Raw genomic sequence first — 25,121 nt, forward strand, 5'->3', positions numbered from 1 at the left:
TTTTCAACTTGCCCAGTTCCATTGGTACTTGGTAGTTCTCCCACCACCTGCTGAAACTAATCTCTTTTCTCTATATCAAGAGTTTCCTCTTTCATTGATTAACTTATTTCTTTTTTTCTCCACAACAAATAGAACACGGATGATTCCTGGGAAAGATTGGCTGATCTTCTTCTAGACTGAAAAATCACACCTGGAGGGGCCATTAAGCTTCTTGCCTGGCATCTGTATCACATTGGGTTGAGCAAAGGCTGTTCCCTCAAGCTATTCTCGTCTATGGGAAGTTGTGGACAATTTCCTATGGCTCCACATCTGAGAAAAAGAGAAACAAACCTCTACAGATACAAAATATGGGGGTATGCTGTTGTCATAGCCATGCTGGGGACAAAATGAGAGAAATAAAGTAACACCTAAGATAGCATTTTGAAAACTTAAGTCAAAAGGAGATTTGAAATAAGGCTCCTGGAGATAAAGTTCTTATGAGATACGGTTTGTGTTCACACTGGTAGCACATCCGTGGCATTCCGCCACTGCTAAGTGAGAAGAGTAACGTGGCAGGCACTTAGGCTCATTATTCAAAACATGGACCTGGGGATATGGGCAGTTTCTATGTCTGTCAGAGAATACAGAGGCGCTAAAGCCTGAAAATCAAGAAAGAGGAAAGAGAGTGAAAAAAGGGGGAGCTAAAATTGAACATGTTAAAAGAAAGGTGTTCAAGGCACCAGAGAGATAAGATCTATCGTATTTGTAGACATTTCTGATTCACACTTATTCTTGAATGCCAAAGGGCTAGAAGAATTCATGAAATTTATGAGAGAGCATTCAGAAGACAGAAGTGGAGAGGGATGGAGAAGAAATTGAAGTCAGATTTGATCTCTCAATTGGGAAAAAAAAAAAAAAAGAAAGAAAAGAGCCCTTTCCATGTCCTTGCCCTTCATAACTTGTCTAGTGCCTCCCTGATATTTATAAAGACAAAAGGAAAGTAGAAAGGCCTTGAGAGCCTAGTCACAGGCAGTAACTTTAAAACATGAAGTTATTCTATAAAATGACACAGGCGATTAAATTTCTTGTTACCATATACAAACAAGCTGCTCTGTAGATTCAGGACGATATGATCCGCTCCCCGCTCCCAGAACCAAAAACTGTGTCGTTATTTTCTGATGCTTTACTGTATATTTTCCAGTGATTTCTATATGAGAAGAGAAGAGGATGAAAGAAGATTCGCTATCTAAAGTGTAAATAATAGACGTTTAGACTAGGGAGTAGAGAGGGAAAGACGGGGCAGAAAGAGAAATTGTAGGAAGATAGAAAATGGGAGGCTGGTGATTATACACCGTTGGAATGAACTTTTCTGCGTCTTAGAGCACTTCAGCACTGGTGGAAATCATGTCCGGTCTCCACCTGGAGAAGTGAGGGGGACACTGGGGAAGGGGCCCTTAACGCCACGAGCTGTGGAATTCTTCCTGAGCAGAAACGTTTTATCAGAGCATTCCAGGATTTATCACGGAGGTATGGTGCCATGGAAGTGAGAGGTTGGTCTGCTAGGCCATCTGGTGAGAAGCGACTTGTCAATCTCCCAGATGGTTTGTGAAAAGAGAGAGACTTGATATTGAACTGAAATCAGCATATGAAAAGAGCCATGAAATCACAAACTTAAAACCTATTTTTTTTTCCACATAGTATTTTTGAAAACTTCATTAAGGAAATTTTACATGAATTTTATATGATCTGAAAGATCATATATAGAAGTTTTAATTTATAATATAAAACCATTTCAATAACCTTTGCTACATTTGCTTTCATCTCTTTTAATAGGTGTTTTATAAATCTTAAGTTACTTAGTTAAAGGGAAGAAATTGATATTTTTTCATTGACTGATTTGCACATATCCAAGTTTTGTAAGACTTACGTAGAAGGAGGTCTAGTAGGATTTGGCTCTCCTGAATTATTCTTTGGATAAGTAGGCTCTAAAGAATTCTGTGCCATGTTTGTGAAATACTTGAAGATGATCTGCTCTTTGAACTTAAATTTCAAAATAAGTGTAGTTTAGAACCACTTGGGTCAGGCTCACTAATAACTCTTAAAATGATGTAATCAGCAAGCATTACACTGAGAGTATAACGTATTTCCCATATTTCCATAACTCTGGAATTTTTAAAATATTAATAATAATCAGAAGTGGAAACTTCAAAATGGTGTAAATTTCTTATTTTTTTTCCCAAGAAATAAGCCTGGTTTTTGTATTTTATTTATTTTATTCTATTTTAATTAGAACACGTTAATATTATATAGACGCACATAAAATTCTCCTTCAATTTAAGATATGTTCATGTGAAAAATAAAGCACATTTTTTAAATTTAATTTTGAATTCATGTAAAGGGGCTACCTGGACGTTTAATAAAACACAAATACTTTTGAGATAAATAGGGCTTTTAACAATTTGTAATATCCCAACCATGGAGGAATTGAGAAATAAATACCTGGGACAGAGTATCCAATAGAAATTAAAGTTTGACGTTGTATCTATTTTCACATTCAATTAAGATGCCAAAATTTTATAAAGACCATAAAAGAGAATGTATTTAACATAATCTTTCCACATTCTTTGTAGTTAGGTTGTCTTCATGTTTGTCTGTTTATCTTTCTGCATGCTATTAAGCATTTGATTATCTCACTGTCTACCAGTTTATTTGACTTGACTAGAAAGTAGACACAGTAAAAGCGAGACAGATCACATTAGGGAAGTAATTTTTGTTACTGTTAATGTTATAGGATGGGGATGGGGAGTCAGATCTCAGCTCCTGTCTCAATGGAGTTCAGACATGCTTGAAGGATTAGTGGGACAGGAATTCCAGAAATCCATGGGCTCTGACCGGCTCTGAGAGGAAAAACAAAAGCCAAACACAAGCTTGACCAAGAAATCCTCTGTTATCAAGGGGGTAGAAAATGCTGAGTGAGGCAGTTAAAGTGTTGGGATTGTGGGAGTAAGAAGTACCCAGTGGACTCAGGGAGACGTCTAATAGGCAAATGTAGGGCCTGTAAGAGTGGAGGGGGCATGGAGAGGAACTACGGTTCCATAGCAAATGTCCCATTGAATAGTCCGAGAAATACCCAAGTGGGCCCTTTATAGGAAGAAGACTGTGGCCTCATGTGTACTGATGGGGCCAACTGCTTTATACTAGGAGTTACTGTAAATATGTATCAACTTATACCCACAGATGAGTGAGACCTGAAGAAACTGAATGATTAGCACGGGATCTGGCATATAATTGCTGCTCAATGAACGTTCATGGAAAGAAGGAACGAATGAAGGTTCAATGTGCCAGATGAAAGATGAGTAGTGATGATATACATAAATACTGTACGAATAGAATGCTTGACAGTATTACATGTACAAAGTCCGGTTAAAAATTCTTCTTTCTTCAGTGATCTGATCTGTACATGAGAGGCAAAGCTGACATGAAAATATTTTGCTATGAGACATGTATATTTAATCAATTTTGTATATTCAATCTTACCAGTCATATAATCAAGCTGTGATTATCGGCGACCCAAAATTAACTTGGGTAGGGTTAAACTTTATTTTTTAAAAAGCAAAAGAACGTACTATAGTATTAAGTGTAGCCCAGCGTGACATGCCCTCCACACATGGATGGATACACATAAATGTGAAAAAAGAAAACCTGTGTGTGTCAGAGCAAATGAAACAGGGGATACAATTGTTTTTAATAATATAATATCATATATTTAAATTGTGTCTTACGATTTATAAAGTCCTTTCAGAGATTATCTCATTTATGTTGCACTGTAATCCCATGAGGTAGAAGTGATTACAATTTTCATTTTTACAGAGGGGTGAAGTGAGTAAGTGATTGTGGGCAAGTAATCTTTCCTCTAGGCTGCCTTGTTCCATTGATAAACCCTAACTTTTTTTTTTTCATCAGGTATTTGGTTTTCTTCAACTTGAAAACCCTATTACATCCTATTCAATATTAAAAACTTAGAAAAAGTGCTCATTCAAAAATCTTCCCATCATTTTGCTTCCAAGTGATAGAAATCTCTAAAGGCAGGACACCTTTAATAATAGTACAGCACATTTTATCATGAGCGGTCTGTTCCCTCAAAAATTACCATAAAACAGATTGAGAGCTAAATATGAAATGCTGAGCTCTCCAGTTAAAGCACAGACCTCATTTCATTCAGATCAACTCAAACAGATGAGACAGAAGAAATGGCTGAACAGTTCTTCTATTTTATTTTCAGCCCTGGTAGTACACTTCCCAGCTCAAGGTTCCAGTAATTCAGGGAGGGGATGGTATGGCACAGTGTGCTTGGCTAATAATTTCTCGGCGGGCCCCATTCCAAAGTGTTAATAGCCATGTTCTGGGACCTTCCCTCTATGCAAGCATCATCATTTTTTAAAAGATTTTATTTATTTATTTGAGAAAGAGTGCGCATGATGGGGTGGGTGGGGGAGGAGCAGAGGGAAACGGAAAAGCAGGCTCCCTGCTGAGCACAAAGACCAATGCCTAGGGCTCCATCCCAGGACCCTGCGATCATGATCTGAACTGAAGGCAGATACTTAACCGAATGAGTCACACGGGCACCCCAAGCATCATCTTTTTTTTAACTTTCATATACAGAGCTTAGCATCTCATAACCAGACAGAAAAATGTAAAAAACCAAAAGTAACACATCCTTGGGCAAATGAAGAAAGCTCCATAAAATCATGTTAGCAGTTAATGTTTTTCTCCCACATCCTTTTTCAAATACTCTAGTAAATTAAATAAAAAGAGAAAAGACAAACAAAACTCTTATCTTCAGGTAGGCTTTTTCTTTCCAAAAGCAATTTCACAGAACAGTCAGATATGTAATAATGAGTGTCTTGGGGATGTAATTTTTTATGCAACTTGACATGCAAGTCATGAGTAATTAATTATGTCTTCTATTTACACTTTGTCAGATAAGAGTATTAAACAGAAGAGCTGAGAGGAACACAGAACACTACCATTAATCTGTTAATTTGCAAATCTAATGCAATCAAAAGGAAGACATTAGTGTTAAAATTCTTTTTGTCCAGGTGGTATCTTTCATGGAGGGAAAGGCCTGTCTAAGGTGTAAACGTTACACAAAGACAGCAAGCCACAGAAGCTTGGGTAGGCTTCCAAAGCCAGGGCATCAATCTTCCTGGGTCCTTATATCATTGATTCTAAATGCTCTATACAAAAATTAAAGTATGAGATTTCTCATCAACTCCTGGGTTATATTCAGCTCTGTGCAATTATCTAGACAAGGGAAGAAGTCCCCGATTCATTACATTGAAGGTGGAACATGGGACTGACAGACTGATCGATAGCAAGGAGAACCGCAAGAAAGATTTTTGGGTGAGCAGGAACCAACTGTCCCCAGCAGTAACCCATATCCCAAATAGCGGTCCTCACCAATGACTTAAAAACTTATTCAGTTCTCCTGTGAAGCAGGGTATTTCTCTCTTAAGAGGAAGAGACAGAAAATAGAAGTTAGTGAATGAGAAAACGGAAGCCATGTCCAAGCTTTCGCATGAATGGCTATGATGGAGTGTGCAAGTTCTATGGTTTCATTCCTGATGCCTTCAATACCTCCCTGAAACTCAGCTGACTCATTATTAAAATGGTGATGATGATTACAGGATTATAGAACGATGGAGTAAGATCATGTACAGAAAGTCCCTGAGGCAGTCCCCAATAACCAGCAGCCCCTCAATAAGCGACTGCCATCCTTTCTAGTAAGCCAATGAGTTTTACAAGAATGTATCTCTCATTTCTGCCAGAGATACTTGTACTGGTTGCTTCCTTTTGTATATACCTTATAAATAAATGTGGCACTACGGGTAGGACCTTGATTGCTGCGTTGGAAGGATGTTTATATATATAACAGAGAGATTTAGATCCTCTATTCGGTTTTGTCTGGCAGAATGTAATTTTTACTTGTAGTTTTAAAACTGTAGGAGAAATTCTACAAGTATGACAGAATATGTATGTTAATTATAATTTTTATAATAAACATGGCAATTTTTAGTCACATGCAGAGGATATAAATTTGAAAGTATGAAACTAAGTAAAAGAAAATCTCATTCAAAATGGAGGTCTTGGGGTGCCTGGGTGGCTCAGGTGGGTAAGTGGCGGCTCAGGTCATGATCCCACAGTCCTGGGATCGAGCCCCACATTGGACTCCCTCCCTTGCATCTCCTTCTTCCTTTCCCTTTGCCCCTGCCTCCTGCTCATGCGCGCCCTCTCTCTTTCTTGCTCGCTCTTTCTCAAATAAATAAATAAATAAAATCTAAAAAATAAAAAATAAAAAAATAAAAGGGAGATCCTGAAGGGGGAGCTCTGATGCATGTACCACTCCTTGCAGCTTACTTTACATAACTTGATAAGAAGTAGCTTACTTCACTACCCCAGCAGGAGGAGGGCAGATTTTCTCCTGGCCCAGCAACAACCCAGCCAGTGAGAACCACCACTTCTCAGCCAATGAGAAGTTGCCACAACCCCAAACTCTCACTCACCTCCTGTAGACAAATAGCCTTTCCCAAATTTCTTTTTTCCTCTATAAAAGAATACTTCTCTGTTCTCTGAACTTGCCTGTAGTTTGGTAGAGTTTGCATATCCCAAATTGCAATTCCTCTGCTATTCCTGAATAAACTTGTTTTTTTGGGTAAACTAACTGGCTATTTTATTTTTAAGGTTGACAAAAGTATGCTGACAGTTACAACTTGCCTCTGAAAAAATCCACTTATTTTCCATTTATCTCTAAGAGTGCATACAGATTAATGCATAAACAACATGATCCAGGGGAGTTTAAGTCTAGGGACTAATTTACTGAACTACCCAACCAACAGAGGATTATTTTATCTAATTAAGACAGAGCACATGTATTTAGAATTAAGCATTTGCATTTACCAGCAAATTCAGAATTATAAAAGCAATTAAGGCTAAAATGAGGTATGATAATTTTTTTCCTGCACACCACTGCTGAGCTAAAGCTCATTTTAATATTTGCCTTTGTAACACTGTTGTACAGAAGGTTGTGAATAAGAAGCTCACTGCTGGGCAGAACCCCCTTTCCCACCTAGCTTCCAAACGCTCAGCCTCCTTAGGACCTGAATCCCCATCTACCCTGTTTTACTCAAGCCTCCTAAACAGAGCCTACATTTTCTCACATTCCTACTTTTGTTCCTCTGTTTCTCCAACCTGGGATGCTTTCCTTAATCTTGTCTATCTATTGGGCAGTATTGAACCAGATTCAGATTAAACTCCATCTTCCTTCATGAACATATTGCTCCTTCAAGCCTAAGTGCTTTGTCCCTTATCTGAAGGCAAGGACACTTTGCTACTTACAGTCCTCTGTCACATTCATTTGCAAAGAAATGTATTATAACTTCAGGAGTCTCTTAGAGTAGTAAGTCACATACTGCCTTTTAACTTGCTACATGTTTATATTATTTCCCCTTATATTACGGATTTGGGGGGGCATAATAGTGTCTTAGACTCTTAAAAATGATGAGCACAGCACCTCTCTTAGATGTTTAATATACGCTTGACGATTGACTAGCTGAAATGGTGAAAAACCTATTCACCTTCATATACCCTCCATTCACTTTCCCTGTTTTACTCAAACCTCCTAAGCTTGTTTTACACTTTCTATTTCATCTTAATTTATTTATCTTATTTCCAGATATGTTACTTAATAACTGCTAAAAGAAAGGAAGAATGCTATAACTTAATACAGTCTTTTGTCCTCCTCACAATGTAATTTCTATCACTCCGTCTTTAACTATTTTGTGAAGAGTCATTAAAATGTTGTCTCTCACATTGATGTTATGGGAATTATAAAGGACCAATAACTTGTGGTCCTTTCCAGAACTCAGTAGATAAATCTTGTAAGAATGTAGTTCAAGGGGCGCCTAAGTGACTCAGTGGGTTAAAGCCTCTGCCTTCAGCTCAGGTCATGATTCCAGGGTCTTGGGATCAAGCCCCACGTCAGGCTCTCTGCTCAGCGGGGAGCTTGCTTTCTCCTTTCTCTGCCTGCCTCTCTGCCTACTTCTGATCTCTGTCTGTCAAATAAATAAATAAAATCTTACCAAAAAAATATTGTTGTTCAATACCCAACCTTCCTCATAATGCATTTCAGCCTGTGGCTAATGGTGCTTTACTGAGGTCCTTGTGTATTTTCCTGATATTTTTTCATATTCGCTTAGATATCTTTACATTCCCTACAAATACAGCTATTGTCTTTCTGAGACAGTCCTCATAAGAAAGAGGTTCTATCTGTCAACTAGTCAGTTAACATATTTAACAGAGTGCCAGGCACAAGAGAAGAAAGGAAAGAAGGAACAAAGGAAGGAGGGGAGGGAAAGAGAAGGGAAGGAGGGAAGGAAGGAAAGAAGGACTTAATAACGTTTTTAAACTTTTTCTTTGAGAAAATTATAGATTTATAGAATGTGGCAAAAAAAAATGTACAGGAAGTTCTCATGTACCCTTCCTCCTCCAATGTGGACATCTTGTATACCCAAAGAATAAAATATCCAAACTATGAAATTGACATTGGTACAACCCATAGAATTTATTCAGATTCCACCAGTTATTATGTGCTAATTTGTGGATGAATCTGTATGGACCTATACACCTTTATCATAGGGAAAACTTTATGTAACTACCATCAGGATCAAGAGAAACAGCTCATCTACTGTCAGAAGGCTCCTCCCTCGTCACCTGATCTTTGACCTTTGGCAACTGTGAGGGTGTTCTCATCTCTATAATTTTGTTATTTCAAGGATATCCTATAAGTGAAATCTTATGGTGTGCAACCTTTGGAGATTGGCTTTTTTCACTCAGCATAATTTTTTTTTAAGATTTTATTTATTTATTTGACAGACAGAGATCACAAGTAGGCAGAGAGGCAGGCAGAGAGAGAGGAAGGGAAGCAGGCTCTCCGCTGAGCAGAGAGCCCGATGTGGGGCTCGATTCCAGGACCCTGGGATCATGACCCGAGCCGAAGGCAGAGGCTTTAACCCACTGAGCCACCCAGGTGCCCCCAGCATCATTTTCTTGAGGTTCATTCAAGAAATGTGTGTGTCGGTAGTTGCTAAAGAGTATTGCCCGGTCTCGATACATCACCATTCATTTAACCATGCACTTACTGAAAGCCATTGTGGTCATTTTCAGTGTTAGGCCAGTACAAACAAAGCTGCTATAAACATTCCTGCACACACAGTAGGTTTTGATGAAGATGATTCTAGTTCCTTGTATACGGCTAATTCAACATGGTCAGGTGGACCATTGGTTTTTCAGAGACGGGTGAGACGGATGAGGAGGGGTGAGTACATTCCGCATCAGACATTTTTGTTAGTATGTTCAGGAAGGAGTAACCACCTGTCCTGATTTTCTCAGAACAGACTTATATCTGCTATCCTGGTGTAATATAAATTGTATAATCACTCTGTTTTATATTACTTAAAGATTCCAAGCATTGCCATTATGCCTGCTTGGCTATGATGGTATTGCGCTGTAGTAGACTGCTGTTTTGTAATCTTTCTGAGTATGTGTGGAGTGACTAGAGTCTCAGAGATGAGGTAGTCTTGCAAAGACAGATAGTCTTTTTTTTTAAAGATGTTTTTTATTTATTTACTTGTCTGACAGAGAGAAGGAGAGAGCATTAGCAGGGGAAGCATCAGGCAAAGGGAGAAGTAGATGCCTTGCTGAGCAAGGATCCTGATGCTGGTCTCAATCCCACAACCCTGGCCTGGTATCACGACCTGAACCGAAGGCAGATGCTTAACTGACTACGCCACCCAGGTTTCCCAAAGAAAGATAGTCTTGGGGCATCTGGGTGGCACAGTGGGTTAGGGCCTCTGACTCCAGCCCGGGTCGTGATCCCAGGGTCCTGGGATTGAGCCCCTCATCAGACTCTCTGCTTAGCAGGAAGCCTGCTTTCTCCTCTCTCTCTGCTTGTCTTTCTGCCTATTTTTGATTTCTGTCAAATAAGTAAATAAATAATTAAAAAAAAATAAAATTTAAAAAAAAAAAGAAAGAAAGATAGTCTTGCTGAAGTCTCTACTATTCCTCTCTCCTTTTCAGTCAAAAAATATCACTTATATGTGGAATTCAAGAAACGAAATAAACAGGGGCCCTGGGTGGCTCAGATGGTTAAGCATCTGCCTTTGGCTCAGGTCATGATCTCCAGGTCCTGGGATCCTTGCTCATCGGGGAGTCTGCTTCTCCCTCTCCCTCTGCCTCTCTCCTCCTCTCATGCTCTCTCGCTCCCAAATAAACAAATAAAATCTCAAAAAAAATTTTAAAAAGAAGAAAAGAAACAAGCAAAGGGGAAAAAATAAGAGAGAGAGAGAGACAGAGCAAGAATCGATAATTTTAGAGAACAAACTGATGGTTGCCAGAGGGGTGGGGTGAGACAGGTGAAGGGGATTAAGAAAGGCACTTGTGATGAGCACGGGATGATGTATGAAAGTGCTCAATCACTATACTATGCACCTGAAAACTGACCATGCAGTGTATGCTAATTGCAATTTAAAAGATTTTTTTAAATTTTTATGTATTTATTTGACAGACAGAGATCACAAGTATGCAGGGAGGCAGGCAGAGAGAGAGGAGGAAGCAGGCTCCCTGCTGAACAGAGAGAGAGCCCAAAGTGGGGCTTGATCCCAGGACTCTGGAATCATGACTTGAGCCAAAGGCAGAGGCTTCAACCCACTGAGCCACCCAGGGGCCCCCATTAATTGTAATTTAAATAAAAGCTTAAGAAGAAACTACACTGTTAAAAAAAAAAAAAGGGAAGGTCTTTTTGTGAGTCGGCTTTATGATTGGGGACAGTTTCCAAGCTCCTGTCTTCGCTCTGTATGTCTTAGCTCCTGTCATAACTCCACAACCAAGAGGAGAGGACTCTTCCCCACCATTGCCAATTTGAAAATACTTGCAGGGATAGCTTCTGATAGGTTTGGCTTAGATGAATGCCAGTCTCAAAGGTGATGATCAGTGAGGCACAATCCCCAGATGGGCCTGGAGTCAGGTGTTCACCCCCTTAACTGCTCACTCTGTAAAGGGGCCAAGTAGGATGATGGTATCACCTTTCAGAACACTCGAATCAGAACGAGGTTTCCTTTGAGGAGGGCAGGTGGTGGGGAAGATGGCAGACCTGGCCACAGAAGGATTGGTGATCTGGACAACCACTGTAATGTGTGTCTTCTGCGAAAATATCAGAAATTCTACATCTTTTTAACTAGAAAGCCTGTATTCTTAAATTTTTTATGCATAGTATTTAGCTATGAAGAAATGGGTAACAAATACAGCATCTGACATTTTTACATGATTAATTCTTTATAAGATTTATTTATTTATTTGAGAGAGAGAGAGAGAGTGGTGGGGAGGGGCAGAGAAGAGGGCAAGAGATACTCTCAAGCCGACTCTGCGCTAAGCCTGGAGCCCCATGGCAGGACTGATCTCAAGACCCCGAGATCATGACCTGAGCTGAAACCGAGAGTCAAGACCCTTAATGGACTGCACCACCCAGGCACCCCTCTATGGGATTAATTCTAAAGTAGTCATACTATCAAGAGACATACATATAAGTGATGATCCTCAATACCTTGTGGTCATAATCGATATGTATAATCATCCACATCCTTAACTGTTGCAAATACAATTGGAAGTTGAGTACAATTGACCCAAAGGCCTACAGCCCAAGGTCTTAAATTGCAGAGGACTGAAAATGCTTGAAAAAAAAAATTATCATAGTACATTTAAGTAAAAAGAGTATGCTAAAAATAGTAGGATAGTTTGATACTTTTTTCTTTTTACAAACTCAGATACACAGACATTAGAGAAAATTTGGAATGCTATAGCCCCAGATGGTGGTTATTTTGGAATAGAGTGTGTAGGAATGACTGCTTTCCTCTTTTTCTGCATGCTGTATTTGACACAGTTTCCTCAGTGAACACGTATTCGTTTTCGAATTCTTAATCCATTATTATAAAATTCTTGTGTATGGTGATGCACACCTGATTCAGACTGACTTAGAGATTCCGAATTAAGAACTCCCTTCTTTAGAGCCTCCAGAAGGCATGGAGTAAAAGGCTAATTGAAGGCCTCGGCACAGAAACAAGAATTTCAATAGAAGGAGTCTCATTAGGTTCCCAATTAGCCTTCAAAAAAATAAATAAATAAGAAGATGGTGCATCAATCAGATGAAAAAGGACTCGAAGATACAGCTGTCTTTTGTTAGTTGCAAAAACGCAAAAAAAAAAAAAAAATGAATTCAAGGAAGCAATGTGGAGCACCTCTGAAGAATGGCTGATTTTTAGCAGATTTAACAGTTTCAGCTAATTAAAAAGAAGCAACCGATAAGCTGTTTTTAGGATTAAGTCCATAATACTTCATTCTAAGCCCTTGCAATCATTTTAACACAGTTTTGACAACACCAGAATTTCCATATTACAAATCCCAAGTATCTAACCACTTTGAGTGAGGCCTTTAGTCATTTCTGAGAGACTAATTAAAAAGTATGAATTAGCTAGGGAAGACTGTAGAGGAATTTCTCAGGGATGATGAAAAAAATGAACCTAGCCACATCCCATCACTGTATCTATATGTAAATAACCCTATTGTACTGATACATTTCATATGTATATAAAGGATTTTTCTATAATCCTTCAAGGGAGGATCACATGACTCACTGTTTAATAATACATTCCAGACAATATCCAATTCCCTTGGCTTTTTATTATTCACCTTATTAACCAACTTATTCAGAAACTTAAGAAGCCAATTTCTCTTCCTAGATAAAATCTAGGAATTTTAAGTACATCCAAGTAATAAGGCATTTCTTATGGTAATGGTATTGGCACTTATTGTAAATATGATGCTTTTACTTTGCAGTATTTGACAAGAACACTCCCCTTTTATGGCTACACTTTAGTTTTCAACACAATGTCAAAGTAAATAGAAATGCCACCGCAGTATTCCTAGGATGTCTATTTTACAGGCCACCAACTTGATGTAAATAAGAAATTTCTGGGGGCGCCTGGGTGGCTCAGTGGGTTAAAGCCTCTGCCTTCAGCTCAGGTCATGATCTCAGGGTCCTGGGATGGAGCCCCGCATCAGGCTCTCTGCTCAGCGGGGAGCCTGCTTCCTCCTCTCTCTCTGCCTGTCTCTCTGCCTGCTTGTGATCTCTCTCTGTCAAATAAATAAATAAAATCTTAAAAAAAAATGTCTGGTTGATCTGAGGGAGAGGATGATGTAGTCTAATTAGTCTAATTCTGATGCAGCCACTCAGAGACAGAAAGAGACCCCTATAAATGTGCTCTTGAAGATTTCCAGAAACCTTGGTTTGATATTTCAAAAAAAGCAGAGTATTACATTTAAGGAAAATAATTTATTAATTACAGAATTGTAATTAATAGCCATGTGTGAGAGTATATCAATGTGTGATCACAATTCTCTCCTATTTTCAGTTATAAAGAATATTAATTAATTGACAAACAAATCCAAAATTGAATTAATAGAAAAAAATTACAACTAACCCAAACTTCCACACTTTACCAGCATAGTAATAGACTATAGATATAGATTGGTATATTACAAACTGATGTAATAGCTTTTAGTTCTCTAATGAAATACTGATTTACGTAACTAAGAGCATTTGTTTTAATCATATTTTTGTGTTTTTGTCATTTGAAAACATGACAGTTCAGGCTTTGGTATATATATATATATATATATAATTTTTTTAATGAATGCAACACTAATTTAATCAACCCATTTAACTGTCCATATTTGGATAATGAAATATTTATTTATTTATTTTTATTAAAGATTTTATTTACTTACTTATTATTTATTTGAGGAAGAGAGAGAGTGGGAGCATGAGTGGGGGTAGGGGCAGAAGGACAGGGAGAAGCAGACTCCCAAATGAGTGTGAAGACAGGGCAGTGGGCTCAGCCTCAGCATACTGAGATTATGATCTGAGCCTAAGTCAGATGCTTAACCAACTGAGCCACCTAGGTTCCCCAGACAATGAAATATTTATTCATGCATGGCAAGAGGAAAAACATTGTTTGTACAATTCTCTTCAGTTTGATGTTTTCCATTTGTAAAGCCAAAAGAGAACATACTTTCATATTTTAAGAACTCAGAAGCTACTTTGTTTTAGAAGTTAAAGTAAATTATACACAGACTGAATAAGATAGAAATAAGTGGTCAAAAAAATTCAAGTTTTTACTTTACTACAGATGAGAATTCATTACACCAGGGAACCCATGTTTTGCTTAGCCATACACATCCTTTGTCCTTTGGTGGTTTATTCTGACCTAATAAAATCCCAGAAAAAAAACACCTGAGGAACCTTATTTGGGTGTCCAAAAGAGTTCATTTTCACTTATTACAAATTGGAATAAAATAAAAATCCTCCACAAGATCAACAAAGCAATGTTTCCAGACCATTTTTCATTCTGATTCCCCTCCCTCCCAAAGCCCATTCAGCACTACAGCTTGACAGACCCTCTCTCTGATTTCATCTTGCTGTCCAACAGCTGCCTTCTGCCCTGGCAAGCTTGCACACTGCTCTTCCTCTTGAGTCTGTCCCATAACTTCCTCTTGACCTTCCTCACCCATTTATTCATTCGACATTCATCCATTTATTCAACAAGTATTTATTGCACATCTACTGTGGTCCAGGATCTCTTCTAGCAGCTGAGGGTACAGCATGAACAAAGTGGATCAAATTCTTGCTAGGTTATGAAAGCTACAAGCCTTCCAATGGAGGAGTAAGTCATAATAAAGATCTGGAATGACATCACGTGGTAAGTGATACATTCTCTGAAGAAAATAAACCTGGGTAAAAGTGGTAAAATTTTCAGGAGACTTTTTTTTTTTTTTTTTTTTTAAAGTACGCTCCATATCAAGCATGGAGCCCAACACAGGGCTTGAACTTATGACCCTGAGATCAAGATCTGAGCTGAGATCAAGAGACTGATGCTTAACCAACTGAGCCACCCAGGGACCCCTGATGGGGAGGTCCTAGATTGGTTGTTCATGAAAGCCATGTTGAGGAAATATCTTTTGAACGGAAATTGGAATAAAATAAAAATCTGCATTTATAAAATGCTTATTATGGACCATGCATTTTTCTTACATGAGCACTCTCAAACACTTATCATGGTTCTTCATGAGATCCTACTGGGAAGAATGAGAGTTGCCTTCCACCCAAATGGCTATTGAAGCCACAAAAAAGAATACAGTGTAACAGGCAGAAAATGTGGACTGCTAGAAACCGCTTAACGTGGTATGATGGACAGCTGAGGACAGGACAGAGAGATGACAAGCTTCTCACATTTTATCTTTATCACCTGTCAGGTCTGTTGGCAAGTAATTATTCAGAACAAGCAAGAAAGCAGGAGCAGTCACAACATAGTGCTCTACTAACGTGAAACAGAGATGGTAGTAATGTGTGAAAGCTACAACCAGAAATAGATCATCTCAAAGCCAAACCAACCAAACAACGAAACGGATGTCTAAAAGTGGAACAGCCGCCTCTCAGCTGATAGTGATTTCACCATTTATACCCAACTGGCAGTAATACTAAAGACAAATAATAATGAACGAAACATATTGTTCTCTCAAGCTGTAATTTAAGATAATTACACTGAAGAATAAGGTTAAAATGAATTTTCCATTTTTAATAGCCAAAGCCAAAGAATCTTTTTGTACATAAAGTTACCAACACTAGGGTTAGCATAATCCATAAAATAAGAAGAATATGTACTTTTTTTTTCTTCTAAGAGAGTTTCCTAAATATTAGCCCTGATAAAAAAAAGTTGGGAATCGTTGTTTTCCTTCATGCAAATTCTTCTGCATGAAGGAAATTCATTAGAAAATGATTTCTACAGTCAAACTTGGGAAATGCTACATGCTAGCTCTCCCTTCTGGAAAACACAAAGCAGATTAACATAATAGGGGTTCTGAGAAGTTCTGATACAAAAAAAAAATTAATAATCAATAAATTAAGAGTACTTTAAATAAAATTAGATTATTTCCCAAATTCATGCTATCACAGAATAACATCTGTTGGCACTGAGAGTCTCTCATGTCCCACGGAACACATTTTGGAAGATGCTGCTCTAGACACATTTTTATTGTTCTACCTCTCTGCCTTTGCTTTAGCTATTTTCACCATCCTCTCTCTTTCTTTCTTTCTTTCTTTCTTTCTTTCTTTCTTTCTTTCTTTCTTTCTTTCTTTCTTTCTTTCTTTTTCTACATAACACTTACTGAGTGCTTACTGTATTCTAGGCACTGTTTAGAGTCCTTTCAATTATCCTCTGAGGTAAATACAACAGATTGCAGAAGGGGCCCCCATGCAAGGGAAAACAACTTTCTCCACATCCTGCTTGTTGGTAAGACTGAAATCTGGTCTCTCTGATCTAACGCTTATGCACTTGAGAAATCAGTGGCCGGTCCTCTACTCCTCAGCATCTCCCAAGCTCCACAGAGACCAACAGCCTTCTGATTTTCCCATCCAAAGATGTTTCCCAGATATTAGCTTGTTGAGTCCCCAATGTTGGGTCCCCCAATAATGGGTCCATGGTCAAAGGAGCAAGACTGATACAAAGCGAAGGTCAAGCCAAGCTTTATTTTACGCCAAGCTCAAGAATCAAACCGACCATCAAACAGACCGGTCGGGGCCACCCCTTACAGAGAGGTCGACCCCTCCCTGCCTCACAGACTAACTTCTATAGAGCAAAGGCCATGTGGTTGGGCCTTGCCACACACAGGTGGCAAATGAGATTGTAACACAGAGAAAGCTGCACAGTCATGCTAGGTCACACACGGGTGGCCAACTGAATTACAATTTACCCTATAGTACATATTGGAACTAGCCTATCACCTTGGTCAGAATTGGCGCCCAAAAGGTGGGGCCCACACTCGGTACCACACTTGGTAGCTAGGGAGACAGTATGCGCGCTCTACTGACTGGATGTCTCCATCTGACCAGACTCATCCCTGCATTTGGGCTGTTGTTTTCACCTGACCTGACCCACCCTTGTATTGGGGCTTTATTACCTGGGACTGGTTTCCCAGACTTGCTTTTAAGTAAGCTCCCCTGGGTGGGGCAGGGTCAATTCAAGTTTTACTGCATGAACAACAAAATGGCTGTTCCACCGAGGTGGGGCCACTCTGGCTAAATAGGCCCTTACAAGCTTATAGGATCTTCCTCTTGCATTTGACGCCGTTGGCCAATCCTTCCAACTCGGAATTTCCTAGACCTGGGATTTCCTTGATTCTGCTTTCCTCTTGTCCCTCTCTGGCTGTTTCTTCTTCATCTTCTTAGGCTCCTTATTAAGTGTTAGTGCTCCTCAAGGCCCATTGTGGCCCACTGCTCTTCTCCATCTTGCTCTCTGCTGGGACATCCCCATTCACATCTCCCAGTCTACCATCACCCCTGGACATCAGACTTATATTGAAAAAGTACTTGTGTGGCTTTTGGGACTTCAAACTCAAGATGTTTTCTGCTAAATTCATCATGTCCTTTATCAGTAAAGGTCGCAATAGGATACTCAGGGGAAATCCTATATAGTTTAATCAAGGGACTGTTAATAAAGTGTGGAGCAGGAATAATAGTACCAAGCATGAGGGCAAAGGGGGTAGCTGAGCTGGAGGAAAATGGACACTGTCTAAGACACACCATTAAAATTGCAACATTTCAGGTGGGGACATGGATGAGCCTAGTGGTGGGTATTAAGGAGGGCATGTATTGCATGGAGCACTGAGTGTGGTGCATAAACAATGAATCTTGGAACACTGAAAAAAAAAAAAAAACTGCAACATTTCAAACAAAGGTGTCAGTTACCTAGAAATTAGCATGAATATTACCTTCTCCCCAGTCCCAAACCAATCTTGTCAGTTTTGCTATTTTTAACATTGACTATCTTCTTTTAGTGTCTTTTCCCAACACCCTAGGGTCAACATTTGTTATCTCTTAATTGGACCATAATGATATCTATGATATCATCCTAGCAGTTGACCTGCCTCCAAGTCTACTCCTCCTCCAGGATAACATTTTACTTACAGCCCAAAGCTCTCTTTGAAATGCAAATCTTACCCTGCTAAGCCTTGGCTAACCCTTCAATGATCTTCTTCACCTAGAAAATAAAGATCCTACTTTTTGGTACAGCATATAGGAGTCTCCCTGATCTGGCATCTACCATTCCCTTTCCTTTTGTACACACTTGTATTTTCCCAAACACTGCCCCGCTTTTTACAACATTGGGCCTTTGCTTATGCAGTTTTCTTTTTCTCTTTGTGTCCATATTTCTTAACCTAACTCAGGCTAAGCTCAGGTTATCTTTTAAGAAATCATCTCCCAACCCATGAGATATAGTTTCCTCTAGCATTTTACCATGGTTTCCTCTATTAAACAAACAAACACAAACCATCACTTCATATTACATTTTAATGACCTTTTCTATGTCTATTTCCACTATGTCATTTGTGAGGATTCAACTGAAGGTTATCCATTCCTATACCTACATCTGGTACAATTCCTGGCACATAATAAATATTCAATCAATGTGTGATTAACTGAATGGAATTGGACTGCAGTTTTCCCTATATTCATTTTCTTACAGAATTATTATGCATATTTATAATTTGTAATTCAATTCTCAAACCAGAGTCCTAGTTCTAATTCTGGTTTCTGAAGCATTTTCCCAAGCTTTTATCATTTTCCCTTCTTTCATCTCAATTTCCTGGCAAAAAGAAAAGGACAAACCTTTCTTATCAAGAAACCACTACAACCTTGTTTCAAACATTCTGTTAGTTCGGTGGTTTTAATATTTTCAGAAATAAATGGAGTTGGCCTTTTAGGTAACTGGAATGTGTAGGAAAGCAGACATCTTTTACTGGAGAATGAGGTTCTAAATGAAAGAGTTGAGAATGATTTTCTGACACAAGGTTAAGATATGGTAATACTTAGAGAAATAAATTGAAAGTGCCATGTGGAGATGGAAAAAAAAAAGCCAACAACTAAGGATCAGTACTCTGGAGATCTAGGACAAGCTTGTGAAAGGAAAAACTTACTACTTAGGAGTAATTAGTGATTGTAGATTACATGAGAGGTGCTTAATAAGGTTATTTACATATTGTTCTGAATAACTGGTAGAAACAATATGGAACCTGTTGGAGCCAATAACACCAGGGGAAAAGAGGATGAGAGGCTCTGTATTCGGCCTTTCGCTTCATCCCACACCATTCCCCCTCTTGCTCATTCTACCTGTGCCATATTAACTTTGTTTTGGCTCATCAGATTAAGGGCACAGTGCACAAAGCAGTCTCTCACATATTTATTTAAGCAGAAAGAGCTGATACCAATGTGCCTTTGAGGCCATCATAGAAGAGTTCTTTAAGGCTTTGAGTTGTACTCCTGGATTAAACACTACCATAGACAGAACCAAGACTAGGATGTAGAAAAGGCTTCATCTCTCAAGGGCAAAGTTATGGCAAAAATTAGGGAGATTTCTGTTGGAAGCATGCAGAAATCTTTGTCAGTTGTAGTTGGTAGTGGTCACAGAACAATGATGATATGGAAGAGGAAGCAAGAACATGACTTGCATTGCTGGGCGTTGGCTGAAGCTACAGGTCACATATAGAGGTAATGAAAGGTATTTCCCTATTATTTCAACTCTGCTTTTTCACTGATGATAGCACATAGCAGCTGAGATAACACTGGTGCATAAATGAGCAACCAAGAGTGCTATATTTATGGAAAAAATAACACATTGGTATTTTGATTTATAATTTTTAGTAAGTTCTTAATATAGAGAACTGGTAACATTTTATCATTTTTTAGTGTAATGATTGCATTGAAATTATAATAATTTAATTCACATAATGATAATTTTCTCATGTTTTCCTTTAAGGTGTGTTCACAAGTCAGTATTATGGTATTTAACACTTCAGGGGCAGAAACTATATAATGTTGCAAATTTTAATTCTGTTTATGAAGCTTCTATTCTTTGCCTAATTCCAGATCCTAAGCCCAGTGGAAGACCAAAAAATTACAATATACTTTCCTTTATTTCAGAAATAAATGTATTGGGAGTAATAAAATGAGCATATAGGTGCTTTCTAGTAAAGCTCATCATTGCAGGAGGGCTATACTTGTGGAAATGTAACAGCACTGGAACTCTGCACCTGAAAGTATTAAATTAGGAAGAAAATGAGAAATAAATATCTGTAGTCATTCCTCTTAGCCCTTTAGTGTGCCACACTGCTACCTATCACAATGGTCTAAGTGAGCGCACCAACTGTATCTAACCTCAATGGATTTTGCAAACTCACAAGACTCCAGGTGGGATTATATTGATAAAGTTCAGACGTCAATGTGCTTATAAGTTTAAATGCCTTTAAGCTAGTTATTCAGATGTTAGAAATAGTGCTACATTTAAAAACAAAGTACAACTCTTATGTCATTTTTAATTACTTATCCATATAGATGTGTATTTTCTTATGGACCAAAATGTGGAAGAGGTAAGGTGTGAATTTTTTATTCTTTACTATAACAATAATCTTTCACACAACAAAATACAAGGGCAAATACGCAGTAAAAGAGGATTATTTCTCAATCCCCAGTAGAAGCCCAGGCCAGTGAACACTCTTCAGCTTACTGGGGATATCCTATGTGGAAGGGTTTCTCTAAAAGGTTAGCAACAACAACAAAATAAGATATGATAAAAATAAAAGGTTGGAAACAACATTTATCAAAGGAGTCAGTTGACAGAGGAGTTAATAATGCAAACTTCATTGTGAGGAGGGTGGGTTAGGCTGCTCCAGAAAGATGAAAAGATTATGGTTCATTGGCCAATATTGTAGAATATAGAATGTGAATGACACTCCCAGGTGGAAGTGAAACTTCTGTGTGTGTGTGTGTATGTGTGTGTGTGCGCGCACATGTGAAAGAGGAGTGAGAGAGGAGAGAGGGAGAGATAGTGAAGTGGAGAAAGGCAAACAGACCTTGGTGAGTGGATATTTCTCTTGAATAGAAGTAATAAGGCCTACATCATAACACTCATGCTTTATGAAATTAAACCTAAACCTCTTTTCAGATAATTATAATTAGGGCCTCTTTCAAATTTAATGTTCTTTGATTACATATCAGGTAAGAGCAGACCGAGAAGAAAATATAGAGAGGAGGTGATGGAAAGAAAGAAGGATTCACGCCAAGACTATGAGTTTAGGGAAACATTCCACTTGACTACTAATGAGAACCATTTCAGGGAAGGAAGAATTAAAATGATGTCATATTCTACAATTTGCTTCTTAGTTGACAAAATACTGATACCAAATGAACTGATACGGGAAGCAATTTTCAGGAAGAGGTTTAGTAAAGATAGGATAGGTGAAAGAAATTACATTGTTTTCACTGGGAATGCTGGGAAGATGCACAAGAGGGAGACTCATCAGATAAATACTCCATTTACATTCATATGTGGGTAGAAGATTTTCAGATTGGTAGGCTCCCAGTATACCTGTTAATAGAGTTCCACTTATATTTTCTATTTTTATATGTACCATCAATGTTGAGATGAAATTTTAAAATTTCATAGTGAATATTGTACATATGCAGATATCAGCCTCATAACATACAGTGGATGATTTAGACAATCTGAGATGCTTGATTAAATGTTTCTGTCACTTAGTAATGGATAAGGAATGATGCATAAAGACTTCCATGGCCAGGCACATTTAGGCTATCTCAAAGAAACTGCTTATAACGAATCACACAGATTCAAATTTTCAGACTTTCCCATCACTTATACCTAGCTGCTAACTCCTGAGTAAAGGAAGAGATAAAACTATAAATCAAGGCTCCCATTTTGGTTTCTCTAACTTTATGGCTATTAGGAATTTTAATTCTTATATAGAAGGTATTTCATATGGAGTAGTGAAAGATTTGTTGACATAATGAGAGCCACAGAGCTTTTCGGGAGGTTGGATAAATGGTTTGTTTCTGACTCAGCACATAGATCTTATCACTGAGATTCAATCAACAATGTGCTATTTAATAATGGAATCGTTTTCAGGTCTACTTTACCGACACTTATTCAGGAAATGCAAATGTACATGCAAATATATTTCCAAATTATGAAGAGATTATATGATGTACCAAATTTATCATGTAATATACTATTCCCAAATGTAAATGCATTATCCTTTGTGCCCAGTTTAACACTTTGGATATTACTTGTCAACTGTAACAAAATAAGATTAATGAAATAGCATATGTTAAATATCTGGAAGACAGACTATCACATGGTAGATATTCAGTATATATACATATGTATTTTTACATTTTATGTCCTGGTCACACAAACACTGCACTTACATAAAATGAAGGGTAATGACTTGTTCTACAAAATTAGTTGCCCCATTACAATGTTTATTTAAATGTCAAGCCTTGTCAATGTATTTATTATGTGATGCAGTTAACCACAATTGACACCAATTTGCAATCGTACAAAAATACACCTGTTGTGAGGCACATGGTGAAACTCTCTTACAGTCATTGAGAATACCATTATACCAACATTGACTGCATTTTATCACATCTATATCAAGTTTTCATTAGAAGTTTTGTTACAGTTTTTACATTTTAATTGCAGCACTCTACCCCCACTCTCAAATCCATTATTTGAGCATTTCTGAAATTCCCCCTCCTTATGAAGAATTCAGATAAAATCCCGCAGTTGTGTCAAAGGTTAGGTTTGGATCGGATGTCATACATGTAAGTCTTAGTTGTTACTTAGAAAAATGTGTGATGATCCAATTTACCACTGTGGATTCATCACAAGTGTTGCATAGATGTAATCATGATAACAGAATTTAGCAAATAGAAAAATTAACAGGAAACTTAAGTAAATCTAATATAATTAGTGGTATGTGCTAAAAGAACAACCTCCTATAGTGAAAACACATGACCAGGCTGTTGTTTACCAGATTTTAAATAAAATTATTATTACCCACTTAAGAAAAATGTAAAAACATATTAAATGTAATTGAGAATTTTATTTATTCACTCTGTTGCTCATTCTCCTTGAAACTATTTTCCCTGTTTTTCATTAAGATAAATAAAAACATAGAATATTTCAGATTGATGGCTGTTTTCAATCCACTGGTCCTGTTCCACTATCTCCTTGTCAAGCATTCATAATTAATGGTGCATGTAAGCAAAAAGTGACTCTTTGGTAAGGAAACATTTGCATCCATTAGTGTTTCGTCCATCTCTAAGGTAAGTATCACGGTGGTGCTGAAAGGACAGCTCCGGGTCACCTGTGGACACACTACTTCGCCAGGAAAAGAAAGGAAGGACCGTGACAAAACTAAAGTAGACACACTGAGGACACAAGTGGTAGACAACTACCTCACAACTTTACACTACTTTCCATGCAAACATCTAGCTGAAATTTGTTTTAAAGATTTTATGTGCAGTATAGCTGTCAAACTAGGAATCAAAAAAAAAAAAAAAAAAAAAAAAGCAGCCGCCTTCCCTTTCACTTTTCTCAAAATAACAGCCTAAAGCAGCACAATCCAAAGAAAACTCAAAAAAGTGAATTTTACAGATTTGTCTGTCTTTTAAATTGAGAGGTGCCAGCTTTTGTAAATAAGGGGGGGGGAGTGTAAAGAATTTGTAAAGGGGATTATCAGGTTGAAGATGAAGACTCGGTGGAGAAGAGTCCTCTCCAGGCTCAAACTGAGACTCCTTATTCAAAGAAAACCATGCTCACTACCCAACCCGGCAGTCTTTTTGAGGACAGGCAGCTCAGCCCCAGGTGTAGAATTCCAGGAGAAAGTAAATTAAGACAAAGCACCGCACATACCATTGGGGAGAGAGCGGTAAGGTTAAACAGCATTGGAGTGCGGTAGTGACCATAAGGAAAAGTGACCTCATTTTGCCCGGCGAAACACTAATTAACAAGCCCACGTTTGATGTGGATACCAGCGGTGGTAAAAGAGCACAAAGGGTGAAAGCTGGAGAGAGTAAACTTCCCGGTTCTTCCTCCCTCCCAGCCCTCAAACCCGCCGAGAGCAGGCACACGGAAGAACAACAAAGCTTGCGTCCAGGCTGCACAGCCGGCACTGCCCGCGGCGGGGCCATCATCGCACCCCGGGGCGCGCCGCTCCCCCGCCGCAGAGCCGGGGCTTCCGAGCGCGGACAGGACTGCCCGGGCACAAGTCGGGGGCCGGGGGCATGCTCCCCTACCTTGAGCAGCACAAAGAGCCACAGCAGAGACAGGAGGCTGCGGCCGCCGCGCGGTCTCGTGGGCAGATGCCCCATCACGGTGCCGAAGGGGACCCCGGGGGGACCGTGGCGCGTGCGAGCTCCCCCGGCGGCGGCTCACAATGGCGAACTGAGGCGGCCGCCTCAGACCGTGGGCGCCGAGGCTGCTCCCGGCTGGCGCATGCTGCCGTTCCAGTCCCCTTGCGCCTGCTCCCTTTCCTTTTCTGAGCCGGGGGTCCTCCCGGAATGTGCCAGGCGCTGCGGTTCTTTAACAGCTAAGGATGGAGAGGGTGGGGATCGGAGTGGGCGAGGCTCTGCCGCCGCCGCCACCAAGGCTGCGGGTGGAGACGCGGGTCCGCGTGGCGAGCGAGAGGCGGGGGCCCCGCACCCAGCCCGTGGTCTGGCAGCCGGATACTCTCACTCTGCGCCGCGGACTCATAAAGTGACAGCAGCCTCCCAGCCCCCCACCGGGGTCCGCCTTGCGGTCTCTTATCGCTGGACAGCCCCCACTGCAGGCTCCGCCCCAGCCCTTTCCACAGTCTTGGGGACTGAGGAGTAGTGCGGGATTTCCCTGACTCCTCTTGAGCAACTTGGGGAGCCGATCCCAGTCTCCTCTCAGTCTTCTGCATGGGCTCTCAGTTGCTGTACAGAAGTACAGAAACACTTGGAGGGAGCTGGTGGTTGGGATGCGAGTGATGGAGTGCGTGGTGCCCGCATGTGTGTTTGATGGGGGGATTCCATTCTCTCCAACCCACTCCTACCCGGGAGGAAAGAGTATAGTTACATACTCTTTCCATTTGAAATC

The 25,121-nt window shown here is 39.4% G+C and overlaps 1 protein-coding gene across 1 annotated transcript in view; it reads right to left on the reverse strand.

Moving 5' to 3' along the window:
• The window catches only part of PTPRO (protein tyrosine phosphatase receptor type O), a 246,623-nt gene extending 222,139 nt beyond the window's left edge, over nucleotides 1–24,484 (reverse strand). The window contains exon 1 of the mRNA XM_059185967.1: nucleotides 24,299–24,484. Coding sequence (XP_059041950.1) covers nucleotides 24,299–24,373 — 75 coding nt within the window. The 5' untranslated portion in view covers nucleotides 24,374–24,484. The remainder of the gene's footprint in view (nucleotides 1–24,298) is intronic.
• Between the last annotated feature and the right edge of the window lie 637 nt (nucleotides 24,485–25,121).

Source organism: Mustela lutreola, chromosome 8 (assembly GCF_030435805.1).
Source record: "Mustela lutreola isolate mMusLut2 chromosome 8, mMusLut2.pri, whole genome shotgun sequence".
Classification (NCBI taxonomy): domain Eukaryota; kingdom Metazoa; phylum Chordata; class Mammalia; order Carnivora; family Mustelidae; genus Mustela; species Mustela lutreola.